At 42.5% G+C, this 13,942-nt stretch overlaps 1 protein-coding gene across 2 annotated transcripts in view; it reads left to right on the top strand.

Annotated features, from left to right (window-relative positions):
- Window positions 1-1,776: 1,776 nt before the first annotated feature.
- LOC141501550 (P2X purinoceptor 7-like) overlaps window positions 1,777-13,942 on the top strand; it is a 44,654-nt gene continuing 32,488 nt past the window's right edge. The window contains exons 1-3 of one of the 2 annotated variants that reach the window (XM_074205624.1): window positions 1,777-1,864; window positions 5,122-5,344; window positions 12,350-12,497. In XM_074205624.1, coding sequence (XP_074061725.1) covers window positions 5,220-5,344; window positions 12,350-12,497 — 273 coding nt within the window. In that variant the 5' untranslated portion in view covers window positions 1,777-1,864; window positions 5,122-5,219. Of the gene's footprint in view, window positions 1,865-5,064; window positions 5,345-12,349; window positions 12,498-13,942 lie in introns of those variants that run through there. The other variant, XM_074205625.1, reaches the window with a different exon arrangement.

Genomic DNA, 13,942 nt, shown 5'->3' with positions numbered 1-13,942 from the left:
CATATTTTGAGTGTCTATGTATCCATGGTTCCCACTGATGGTATGGGATTTGTGGGGGAATCTACCCTAGGTTTTTGGAGAAATAATCTATTTTTCCCCTTCCTTTCCCTAACTTTGCTTCTTCATGAATGTCTTTTCTTTTAAATAATTGTGGTCTAACTAGTAAAAAGCCAAAACTATTAGAGTGGGTTTGTGAACTATAGTTTGACATAGAAGTAGACTCAAGGTACTTTGAACTCTGTAGGAAAAGTACAATAGAGTATGTTTTGACCTCTGACTATGTATTGTGACCAAATCAGAATCAGGTGAGCCTGTCACTTTCCTGGATCTGTACATAATTCCTCTCTTAATGCTACCTAAGACTGCAGTAGACTTTCCATGGGTTTGCTTGCTATCCCACTTAAGCTGACTTATATTGATCTTTATTCCACTCGAGGACTCTTTCATCTGAATAATCACCCATTCCTACCAAAGCTTCCCATTGCATCCAGAGCCTTCTCTACTAACCCTGATCTGTATTTGGTCACTGGATTCAAGGATGACTCCAGAGGAGAAAGTGAGGCTGGTGACTTTGCACAACCTTCCCCCACTCATTTGCATATCGTGACATCCCCTCCCAGATGTCATGGCCTTCTTCAAGAAGGAAGGACAGGGGGTGGCTAGGTGGGGTAGAGGATAAAGCACTGGCCCTGGGGTCAGGGGTACCTGGGTTCAAATCCAGTCTCTTAATAATGACCTAGCTGTGTGGCCTTGGGCAAGTTACTTAACCCCATTGCCTTGCAAAAAAAAAAGAATGAAGGACAGGGGACAACTAGGTAGTGTAGTGGAGAGAGCACTGACCCTGGAGTCAGGAGGACCTGGGTTCAAATTCAGATTCAGACTCTTAATAATTATCTAGCTTTGTGACCTTGAGCAAATCACTTTAACCCCATTGCCTTGCAAAAACCAAAAAAAAAAAAATGAAGGACAGGGGCAGCCAGGTGGTATAGTAGATAGAGTACCAGCCTTGGAGTCAGGAGGACCTGAGTTCAAATGTGACCTCAGACATTTAATACTTACTTAGCTGTGTGATCTTGGAAAGTCTCTTAACCCCATGGCCTTGCAAAAACAAAAACAAAAAAGGAATGAAGGGCAAACAATAACCAAACTGTACTGGTGAAGTTGAATCCTTGAAATCTAAGATTTCAATTGCCTAACTTTGGTTCCCTGTTCTGTTCTCTGAAGCTCTTTTCAGATCTGACTCTGCTGCCAGTGGATTAGCATCTGTAAAAAGGGAAATGACCTCTGAGGGTCTTTTTTTTGGTCTAGATCTGTGCCCCCACTATATAATTATCAGGTTGTATCATCTTCTAACTGGATAAACATGCCACTCACATCTCCACTCAAATCACTGGCAAAAAATTAAGAAGGTGGAATAACACATCTTTTTTTTTTTTGCTCCCTTTTTCTGGTAGAAATGATAGCTCACAGATAAAACTCATAAGCTAAGGACTCTAACTAAACTTTTGAGAGACAGAACCCACAAAGGGACCCAGTGAGGCAGTTCTCCTACTCAAGGAAACCTGGAAAAGAGCAGAAAGGCTCTGCTCGCCAGAGTCGGAGGGGTAGCCCGCCAGAGGGGTGGCCTGCCAGAGGGAAAGAACTTCAGGCTCCCGGAGGCAGCCCCAGGGCGCTGGGAGCCGCAGCTCACAGCAGCGGGAGTCTCCTGAGCTGCACCCCGGGGAGCACTGGGCACAAAGTGGGGGAACGGGGGGGGGGGGGGGACCTCTGCCAGAGCAAGTGCGTGGAACCCAGCCCTCAGGGCACACAGCCAGCAGCTTGGTCTTTCACTGCCCAGACCCGGAAACAGAAGCAGGCAGAACCGGTAAGCAGGAGCCCCCAGGGCATGAGCCCATTGAGCTGAGGGAGGGGAGTGAAGAGAGAGAGACGGCAGAACTCTGTCCTCTGCCCTTGGAACAGGACTCTGGGGCTCTGATCACATTCAGATCCTGATCCCAGTCTAGGCCCCCCCCCATAGAACAAGAGGGCCCCCCCTACCTCAGCCCCGTGGCAGAGGGGAGCACTTATGGTCATTCACAGATCAGGAGGGAGGACAGAACCTCACACACTGAGACCCTTGTGGGAGTGTCCCAAAAGCTCAGGAAGCACCCCAAAACCAGGCCAGGCTGGGAAAAATGAGCAAGCAGAGAAATAAGAGGAAGACTATTGAGAAATATTTTGCAAATGAGCCCAAGAAGGATCAAAATACTCAGTCTGAAGATGAGGAAGCACAAGCTCCTGCATCTAAAGACTCCAAGAAAAACAGAAAGTGGGCTCAGGCTATGACAGAGCTCAAAAAAGACTTTGAAAATCAAATGAGGGAGTTGGAAGGAAAACTGGGAAAAGAAAGGAGAGAGATGCAGGAAAAACATGAAAATGAAGTCAGCAGCTTAGTCAAGGAAATCCCAAAAAATGCTGAAGAAAATAACATACTAAAAACCAGCTTAAGTAAAATGGATAAAACAGTTCAAAAAGTTATTGAGGAGAAGAATGCTTTAAAAAGCAAAATTGGCCAGATAGAAAAAGAGATAAGAAAATTCTCTGAGGAGAACAAATCCTTCAGACAAAGAACAGAATTCAGGAAGAAATTGATGAATTTACCAGAAATCAGGAATCAATACTTCAAAACCAAAAAAATGAAAAATTAGAAGAAAATGTGAAATATCTCATTGAAAAAACAACTGATATGGAAAACAGATTTAGGAAAGATAATTTAAAAATTATTGGAATACCTGAAAGTCATGATCAGGAAAAGAGCCTTGACATCATTTTCAAAGACTTACTACAGGAAAATTGCCCTGATATTCTAGAAGCAGAGGGCAAAATAGAAATGGAGAGAATCCACCGATCCCCCCGAGAAAGAGATCCCAAAAAACCAACCCCTAGGAATATTATAGCCAAGTTCCAGAACTCCCAAGTCAAAGAGAAAATATTACAAGCCTCCAGAAGGACACAGTTCAAATATCGTGGAGCTGCAGTCAGGATAACACAGGACTCAGCAGCAACTACATTGGAAGCTCGTAGGGCTTGGAATGTAATATACCGGAAGGCAAAAGAGCTTAGAATCCAGCCAAGAATGAACTACCCAGCAAGACTGAATGTCCTCTTCCAGGGAAAAAGATGGACTTTCAGTGAATCAGGGGAATTTCAAATGTTCCTTTTGGAGTGGCCAGAGCTGAACAGAAGGTTTGATCTTCAGATACAGGACTCAGGGGAAGCATGGAGATTAGAGGAGAGGGGGAAAATATGAGGGACTTAATGATGAACTGCATGTATTCCTGCATAGAAAAATGATACTGATAATACTCATATGAACCTTCTCAGTTAATAGAGCAGGTAGAGGGAGCTTTTATAGTTGAAGCACAGGAGAAAGCTGAATTTGAAGATAAAATATGGTGTAAAAATGGAGTCAATAGAAAAAAAGGAAAATAGAATGGGAGAAAGAAAAAGGAGAGGGGGAATAGTCCAAGATATTTCACATAATAAGATTTTTTTTATTACAATGAGCTATTGCAATGATATGGAAGGGGGGAGGCAAGGGGGAATGAGGGAACCTTTGCTCTCATCAGAGATGGCTAGGAGAGGAAACAACAAATATACTCAATGGGGTTTAGACAACTGGAGTAAGAAGGAGGGGAGAGCAGGGGGAAGGGGTGGGGATGTGAATAAAGGAGGAGAGGATGGACCATGGTGGGAGAGTGGTCAGATATAACACATTTTCTTTTTTACTTCTTGCAAGGGGCTGGGATTGGATAGCCTGCCCAGGACCATAGGGCCAGGTAGATTCTGGGCCTAAGGGGTGGTATGGGGGCTCAGGGCTTCTTGGCCCCAGGACCAGGGATCTGTCTGCTGCGCCACTCAGCGACCCTACAGCAGAGTCATAGTGAAAGGAGAGAGAAAATATAGTACATGGTAGTGGAGAAATAAGAAAGGAGGGAGTTGCGATCAGCAATGGCATCATTGGAAAAATATGGAAGTAACTTTTGTGATGGACTTAGCATAAAGAATGTGATCTACCTGTGACAGGGTTGTTGGTGTTGGAACAAAGACTGAAGCACATTTTTTGTTATTATTATTTGGGGGAGGGTGCAGGGCAAATGGGGCTGGGTGGCCTGCCTGGGGCCACATAGCAGGGTGATCTTTGGGTGTCTGGGGCTGGATTTGGACCCGGGTGCTCCTGGCTCAAGGGCCAATGCTCTGTCTGCCACCCAGCCACCCCTACTATTATTACTATTTTATTTTATTTGGGGTCTTTTTTTCCCCTTCTTTTTGGTTTTTGCAGGGCAGTGGGGATAGGGTGGCTTGCATGTCACATGGCTGGGTGATTGTTGGGTTTATGAGGCTGGATATGGGCTCGGGTGCTCGTGGCTTCAGGGCTGGTGCTTCGTCCATTGTGCCGCCTGGCCATACCTACAATTATTACTATTATTTTTTTTAATTTTAATTTTTTTTTCTCTCCCCTTTACTTTTTTCGCCCAAGCAAGTCTATCTATATTCAGGGGGGGAGGGGTATTTTGTTTACTTGTAAACAAGAATATTTTATTAATGTAAAAAAACATTTGTACAAAATGAGAATAAAAAATAAATTAAAAAAAAAGAAATGATAGCCCACAAATGACAGACCCTCTCAAAACTGGGGGAGGGGGGAGGCAGAGAGGGAATCTCTATTCATCTCCATATCTCCATATGCCAGGTGGGGCAATGGGGACAACTGCTCCCCCTTTATAGAGTACAGTCCCAGGTCTGGACCTTCTGACATTTCAAATGCTGCTCCTTTATTCAGACAGAAATGAACTGGACTATTAACAATCTGTTATGATGTCAAAGCAGAATGAGGGAATTTCAAAAATGCCCTTCCCTGAACACCATCTTTGTGCAGACTTCTGGGGGTGGAGTTGGGGAGAGGTGGGAGGGGGGAAGGGGAGTAGTTTGCTTATCAGAAAGGGAAAGACTTCCTTCTCTTTTTAATCCCATTTCTTTCCCCCCCCAACTATGACCACATCGACTGCTTTTTGCCAGGCCCCACCTCCTCTTCCCTGTCATTGGAGGAAGTGAAAGTGATGGGCTCCTTTTCAAAAACAGGATGCTCTCTGACTTCTGGCTCTCTTGGGCTGACTGCCATCTGTGATTTTCGACTGGGAGGTTTTCCTTGAGGAGCTGGAGGACGCCTGCCACCAGCCATGTGCCCCTGCTGCAACTGGAGGGATGTGTGCAAGTATGAGACTGCCAAGGTCATCCGTATCCAAAGTAAGACCTATGGAACTATAAGATGGACCCTCCTTATGATAGTCTTCCTCTATGTTTGGTAAGCCAGATGGGACCACTTTCTTTTTCTTTTCTTTTCTTTTTTTTTCTTTTTTTTTTTTTTTAGGTTTTTGCAAGGTAAATGGGGTTAAGTGGCTTGTCCAAGGCCACACAGCTAGGTAATTATTGTCTGAGGTCGGATTTGAACTCAGGTGCTCCTGACTGTAGGGCCAGTGCTCTATCCACTGTGCCACCTAGATGCCCCATGGGACTACTTTCTTCTTCAGCTAACAACTCAACCCCTAACCTTCCCCCCCATCCCCAATAATACATTTCTTTTCTGTCCCTCCACTGTGTGTGGATTTATATCCTCATCCATCCTTCCACTGATCAGGAAGAAGAAAACAGGGGCTGCTAGGTGGCGCAATGGATAAAGCACTGGCCCTGGAGTCAGGAGTACCTGGGCTCAAATCAGGCCTCAGACACTTAATAATTACCTAGCTGTGTGGCCTTGGGCAAGCCACTTAACCCCATTGCCTTGCAAAAACCTAAAACAAACAAACAAACAAACAAAAAACTGGAAGAAGAAAACAAAGCTGGAGACTGCCAATAAAAGACTTGGTGGGTATATGGGCACCACATTTTTTATTTATTTTGAATGAGTCAGAAAGAAGCTGTGGCACTTAAGCTTTGACTACAGAGTCAGAAGGTCTGGGTTCAAATTTCTCTTCCGATACTACCCACAAACCTCAGCTCTAATCTCTTAAGCTTCTTGGGCCTCAGTTTCCAAGTCTGTAAAAATGAGGCAGTGGTTTATATAACCACTAAGGTTTCATTCAGCTCTAAAGCTATGATCTGATGATATGATCCCAGGTCAAATATCACTTTTGATAGCTGAATAATTCTATGACAATGAAAGTCATTAAACTCCAGGGCCTCAGTTTACTCATCTGTAAAAAGGGAGATGACCTCTGAAGGCCTTTTTTTTTGTCTAGATCTGTGCCCCCACTATATAATTATGGGAATATTTTGCAAAACACTCTAGATTTATGGCGAGGAGAGATGAGAATTCCAGTCTGGATTCCCTCCACTGATAAACAGCCAGTCTCTCTGCCAGCTATTAACAAGCTTAGGCGAGCAGAATATTGAGACTGGGCCCTCTAGCCTAAAGAAAAAATGCCTGAAGGTCCTATATTCCCTGTATTCATGACAAAATGGACAGGTTTTTGAGGAAGGGGATTTTGTCATTCAAGGGTCTCTTGCCCTGCTAGGACTGAGTAAAGTTGGTAGGCATACTTTTGTCTAAGAAAACTAGAAGTATGTTTAGGTTCTTGGAAGACTGAAATCTGATCAGTAGTATACTAATATTCTAGAAGAGGCGGAGCAAAATAGGGAGGGGGAAAGATTTGAAAACTCCCCTCTCTGGTTCTACCAGGATCCTGTGGTTTTAGTTGGCTCTCAAAATCTACTGGCATTGCCTTCAGCTAATACAGAACTTAACCTGCCTGGTAAAATGGAAGGAACATGGGATTAAGAACATGTTGCTCTGTAGTCAGAGGATCTAGGATCTCATTCTAATTCTGGGCAAAGCTTCTCTGTGACTCAGTTTACTCCTCTGCAAAATAAGGGAACTCTGTGACTCATTTTACTCCTCTGTAAAATGAGGGGGCTCTGGGACTCAGTTCACTTCTTTTTAAAATGAGGGGGTTGGGTGGCTAGGTGGCATAGTGGATAAAGCACTGGCCTTGTTCAAATCCGGTCTCAGACACTTAATAATTACCTAGCTGTGTGGCCTTGGGCAAGCTACTTAATCCCATTTGCCTTGCAAAAAAATAAAAAAATAAAACGAGGGGGCTCTGTGACTCAGTTCACTTCTTTTTAAAATGAGGGGGTAAGGTTTGAACTAAATGGTCTTTGATTCTAGCTTTAAACTAGGAGCCTATGTTGTGGGTTATGGTTCCAGCTCTTCCACTAACTAGTGCTAAGGATTGGAGAAGTCACTTCTCTCTAGGACTCATTTTTCCCATTTCTGAAATGAAAGAGATGATTGAGATCACCAAGCCAATTTTCAGTTCTGAAATTCTATTCTAGTCTGCTTTCTACTTAGAGAGATTATGAAAATCAAGCATGTCTTAGAAAGAGTTTGTCATCCATTCACCCACCCATCCTTTCATCTATCTGTTCATTGTATCTATTGATACCCATAGCTAATGCACTATATTTATCTATCATATCCATTCATCCATTATATATCTATATATATCTATCATATCCAGTCATTCTAGCAATCCACTCATCTATCCATCTGTAGTATCCATCCGACTATCCCTTTACTATGTGCAACTATCATATCCATTGTAGCCACCCATTCTTTCATCCCATCAATCCAATACCCATCTACCCATGCATCATCCATCCATTACATCTTTTTATTGTATTCATCCGTTATATTCATCCTTTGTATGCAATTGTCATATCCATCTATCCATCCACCCTTAGTTTCTAGGCACTTTTCCCTTTTTCATCCATTCAGCATAGTCCAGGGACAGCATGTAGAGGACACCTATGGCAGGCGGGCATTTTTAGAGGAAAGGAGAAAAACTTTCAGCCCTATTGCTCCTGGTAATGTTATTTAAAAGTAGGATGTCCTGAGTAATGGCCAGTCCAGCTTTGTAGAGGTTTTTCTACCCTGGAGCCAGTTTGTTGAGATGAGAAGTCCCAAGCTGTCCTAGGTTCAAACATAAGGCAATAAAAGGGAGGAGGGGCAGCTAGGTGGTGCAGTGGATAAAGCACCAGCCTTGGAGTCAGGAGGACCTGAGTTCAAATCCGGCCTCAGACACTTAATAATTACCTAGCTGTGTGGCCTTGAGCAAGTCACTTAACCCCATTTGCCTTGCAAAAACTAAAAAAAAAAAGTAGGAGGAAACCAGTGTAATGGAGATGTGGTAGTGGAGGGCCAGCGGTCATTGGATCACATATTAGGGACCTTAGTCCAACTTTCGCATTTTTACAGATGAGAAAACTGAAGTTCAAAGAAGTCAGTTTACTTATCCAAAGTCACATAGATACTAAATGGCAGGGATTTAAACCCATGCCTTCTGAAGCCAAACCCACTGCTCTTTTCACTGGGTCATTCTGCCTCCCTATTTAATGTTGGGGAGCTCAACAGGAACTCAGCTACAAAGACTGGAATCTAGAGAAAGAACTAGTGGAGAGAGGGTATTAATTCAATTCAATTTAATGAGTGTGTAGGGAATGCCAAGAGCTCCATTAACTATGAGGATACAAACATATAAAAAAAAGAAATTCTGCTGCCATTCTACTGGCTTGGAAGACTTGGATCTTAGAGCAGGGGACCAAGTCACAGGTGGTGACTTGGAATATCTAGGGTAAGGGATGCTAGATGTGGAATGAAAGAACCAACATTCAAGTCCTGGCTTTGCTACTTATTATGACCCTAAGCAAGCCACTTAAACTGCATGGACCTCAGTTTCCTCATCTGTCAAATGAGAAGTTGTTCATGGATTTTTGGGTCATGGATTCCTTTGATTGTCTGATGAATCCTGTAATCTCCTTCTCAGAACCATGTTTTTGAATGCATTAAAATAAAATGTAGGGGTGGCTAGGTGGCGTAGTGGATAAAACACCAGCCCTGGAATCAGGAGTACCTGGGTTCAAATCCAGTCTCAGACACTTAATACCTAGCTGTGTGGCCTTGGGCAAGTCACTTAACCCCATTTGCTTTACCAAAAAACCCCTAAAAAAATAAAATAAAATAAAATAAAATGTAGAGAATTAGAAAGGAAGCCAATGATGCTGAAAGAGAAATCTCAAAATGGGAAAAGCTGCAAGTTCATAGACCCCTTGAAATCTCTCCATAAATTCCTTGAGTGTCCATGGACTTCAGGTGAAGAATGTCTGGAGTAATGCTAATGCCTTCCCTCTCTTATTGCCTTTTTATTCTAGAAGTAATTTGTTTATACATTTTAAAAATATTGTTTCCCTCATTAGATTGTGAGCCTATCAAAAGCAGGCCTGTCATCTGCTTCTTTGTATCTCCAGTGCTTAGCATCGCATCTAGCTCATAGCTCACTGATAAATGGTTCTTGATTGACTGCTCTGACTAAATAGATTCTTTCTGGTTCTAAATTCTATTGATATTTTATCTCTCTCAGACTCAGTGTCCTCATCTCTAAAATGGGAATAGCAAAATCTGTACCCAATGTTCTTGCAGGTTGTGGTGAAGAATGTGTTTCACATACTTTAAAGCAAAGAAATGAGAACTGGTGTTATCCAAGGGGTGAGGGGAAATCTTAACCAATTCTGAAAGGTATGTTTTGAAAAAAAACAAAACTTTCTTTCCTCCTTCCATTTATTTATTTTTTTAGTTTTTGCAAAGCAATGGGGTTAGTAACTTGCCCAAGGTCACACAGCTAGGTCATTATTAAGTGTCTGAGGCCAGATTTGAACCCAGGTACTCCTGACTCCAGAGATGGTGCTCTATCCACTGCACCACCTAGCTCCCCCCTTCTTTCTTTTAATGGAGAGGTGATAAGAGGAAGATAAAGTAGATTTTTAAAAATATTTTAATTACATTTTTTTAAAAAGATAGAAAAAATTCTTGTGTAATCTATGATACTCTGGATAGCTATTTATGATATCTAGTCACAGAAAAATATTTGTAATATCTACCAAGATTCCTTGTCTCATTCTTTCTCTCCCTCTTCTGCTCCTTGGAAATTTCATAGAGACAGAGAAGGGCAACAAAGAAAGAAGACAATATAGACGAATGGGAACTCTGGCTGGTTTGTCATGAGATGTTCTGGATTAGAATCCTCTCTGTGCTGTTTATTCCAAGTTATTTAACTCACTGGGTTTTCACTGGGTTTCAGTTTCCTCCCGCAAGGATGTTGGTCCTTCTTTCTCAAAGCCTATGACATCAGAGAGGATGGGGATTCGAATAATAATGTTTGTCCTTCAATTTTTTTTTTTTAGGTTTTTGCAAGGCAAATGGGGTTAAGTGGCTTTCCCAAGGCCACACAGCTAGGTAATTATTAAGTGTCTGAGACCAGATTTGAACCCAGGTCCTGACTCCAAGGCCGGTGCTTTATCTACTGCACCACCTAGCCACCCTGTCCTTCAATTTTGAAGAAGACCACAACATCAGGGAGGTGATGTCATGATAAGCAAATGAACTGGATTTGAGTTGGGGGGGGGGCTGTGCTAAGTCACCAGCCTCACTTTCTCCTCTAGAGTCCTCTGAGTTCAGTGACTAGAGAGGAATCAGAAGGACTGGAAATGGCTCTGGATGCGAGGCAATCAGGGTTACACAGCTGGTCAGTATATAATGTCTGAGGACAGACACTTGCCTCTTACTAGCTGTGTGACCTTAGGCAAGTCACTTAACCTTGATTCCTATCTGACCACTGGACCCTCCCCAGAAGAAAGCGAGGCTGGTGACATAGCACAGCAACCTCCCCCACCTCACTCAAATCCAATTCACGTGCTTGTCATGATATCACTTCACTCGAAAATGAAGGAAAAAAATGAAGGACAAACTTGATTATTCGAACTCCCATGCTCCGGACTCCAAGGCCAGGGCTTTATCCACTGCGCCACCTAGCTGCCTTCCCTGTAAAATGAAGGGATTGGACTGGAACTCGGAGCTTCCCTCCAGCTCTAAATCTTAGTCAAATTACTTTATCTTCCTGGGTCTCAGTTTCCTCCCCTATAAAATGAGGGTGTTGGGCTCTGAGATTCCTTGGAGGCCTGCATCTGTGATCCTGTAAAGTCAAATAATGACTCATGTCTAAAGAGTTTTTAGGCTTACAAAGTAAACTGGGAGATAAAAAGGAGATTGAAGAGGGCTGGGTGATTAGCAGCTGCTGAAAGAGAGAATGAGAAGTACCTCCCTGGCCCCAGGCTCGTGCTTTCCCCACCAATGCAGATCTGTCTCATCGTGTCTCAAAGAAAAATGTTAGGCCTGTTCTTGTCTTCTGTCCATTTTATTTCAGAGTATCTAGAAACACTGAGACAGAGGAAAGAAGGAAGGAGGAAGGAAGGGAGGAAGGAAGGGAGGGGGGGAAGGAAAGATGGGAGAAAGAAAGAAGGGAAGAAGTAAAAAGGAGGGAAAAGTAGAAGGAGAAAGAGAAGGAAGGCAGGAGGGAGGGAAAGAAGGAAGGAGGGAGGGAGGGAAGGATGGGAGAAAGGAAAGAAGGGAAGAAGGAGAAGGAGGAAGAGAAGAGAAGAAAAGGAAGGAAGGGAGGGAGGAAAGAAGGAAGGAAGGAAGGAAGGAAGGAAGGAAGGAAGGAAGGAAGGAGTGATTCCTCTTGCCTGGCGTATATTCCCTCCCCACCTCTGCTCCAAGAATTCTTAGCTTCCTTCAAGACTCAGTTCAGGTATTCCCTCCTACACAAATTCTTTCCTGATCTCCCATGATGTACTCTCTTTTCCTCTTGAAATTACTTAGTAGGACTTTTGAAATAGCTATCTATCTATCTGTTTATCCATACTTTTTTTTTTTACTTCTTTGTGCCCACACAGCATCTTTCCTGTAACATGCAAGTTGCTTGAAGACAAAATCTGCCTTGGCATCTAACACTGTGCCACCACACAGTAGACACTTCATTAATGCTTATTGATGAACAGAATTCAATTCTTCTGACAATGAGTATTCTCTCTCTCTCTGACTAGTGGATGGGAGACCAGGCCTAACTGAGGAGGGCTCAGTTTGGTCAAGGACAGGATTGGGGCTTATCCTTGGACCTCCTTTCTCAACCTCTCCCAGTTGTCCCAAATGAAATATTTAACCTGTGACCTGGCAGTCTCTAGGCCAAAGTATGAATGACAAGGTGATATTCGATTCAGATTCTGATTATGTGTACATGGCTGAATTTAAAGAGAATTCAATTCCATTTCTCTAGCCTGGACCCTGACTTTCTTCCCCTCCAGTCCCCTTATCTCTCTTTCCAGAGGCAGGGCTGCATCATTTAAGGATGGGTTAGGACAGTGAATTCAGGTGCCTGAAAAGCAAATACTTAGACCTTTTTTCCCTTGCCACATTTAGCTTTGCCTTACTGAGTGACAAGTTGTATCAACGGAAAGAACCCCTCATCAGCTCAGTGCAAACCAAAGTGAAAGGTGTAGCAGAGGTGAAGGATGGCAACACCAAGACCAGAGTGTTGGACACCGTTGATTACACATTTCCTTTGCAGGTGAGTGTCCATGCCCTAAAAGCAACAGGTGAAGGATTACCTTCCTTTGCATATGCCCAAGAACTCTTCCCCTCCTGGTTTGGGTGGGAGCCTGGAGGTTTTAACCCAAGATATAAAAGCCAAAAGCCTCATAAAACCTTAACCTCATTAATACAAATTGAAAGAAACATGGTTTGAAAACAAAATCTCTGGGGGAAAAAAAGACCTAGGATAGATAAGAGCCTAGATTTGGAGTCAGGAAAAATTGAGTTCAAGTAGCTGTGTGACTCTGGGAAATCATTTTACCTCTCTACCTCAGTCTCCTTGCCTGTAAAATGAGGGTAACAAGAATACTTTCCCCACAGCTTTTTTGTGAGGATCAAATGAGATAATATTTTCAAAGAGCCTGGCACATAACAAGGAATATTTTTTGTTGTTGGTGGTGGTAACATATTATTGTTATTATTATGTGGTTTTGTGAGGTAATGGGGTTAAGTGACTTGTCCAAGGTCATATGGCTAATAAGTATCAAATCTCTAATTCATAATTTGAACTCAGGTCCTCCTGACTCCAGGACCAATGCTCTATGCACAGCACCATTTAGCTGCCCCTAATGCCTATTAGTTTGTTAAAGCCTGGGTGTTTTCATACTTAGTGTTTATTCATTTTAGTTTAGTTTAGTGTTTTAATTCAGTTTAGTTTAGTGTTTAATTCAGCTTAATATTTAGTTTAGTCTAGTTTAGTTTAGTGTTTTAGTGTTTAGTATGAGTCAACAGAGTGAGATAGAACCCAGGAAAGCCATTTGTCGGATTCATTGAAAGACATGATGTCCAGGATCAGGGAAGAGAAAATTCCATTGTGTTATTTTTTTAATATGTTTTTTAAAAAATTTTATTTATTTAAGGCAATGGGGTTAAGTGACTTGCCCAAGGTCAGACAGCTAGGCAATCATTAAGTGTCTGACTCCAGGGCTAGTACTCTATCCACTCCACCACCTCGCTGCCCAATTCCATTGTATTCTACCCTGATCAAACCATATCTAGAGGTCTGTATTCAGTTCTGGGAACCACACTTTAGAGAGAATGTTAATTAACTGGAGAGCATATGAGTGATGGAAACCAGGATGATGAAAATCATCAAGTTTATGTCATATAAGGACTCATCAAAGGAACTGGATTGTTTACCCTGGAGAAGATTTAAGAAGGAAAGGACTTGATGGCCCTCTCTCCAAGTGTCTGAAAAGCTGTTCCATGGAAGATGCATTTTTTTGATTGACCTTCAAAGACCAAGTCAGATACATGACTGGAAGCTACAAAGAGGGGAATTGGGACTTGATCCAAGGGAAAATATCTCCCCCAAAGTGTAATAGAGAACTTAAAAGCATAAAAGAGATAAATGTTGAAAACTATCTTTGCATGTAATCAGAAAAAAATAACATCACAACACAAGAAAGTATAACGATAACA

Source organism: Macrotis lagotis, chromosome X, assembly GCF_037893015.1.
Source record: "Macrotis lagotis isolate mMagLag1 chromosome X, bilby.v1.9.chrom.fasta, whole genome shotgun sequence".
NCBI lineage: Eukaryota > Metazoa > Chordata > Mammalia > Peramelemorphia > Peramelidae > Macrotis > Macrotis lagotis.
This window is presented reverse-complemented; position numbering and strand designations above follow the sequence as displayed.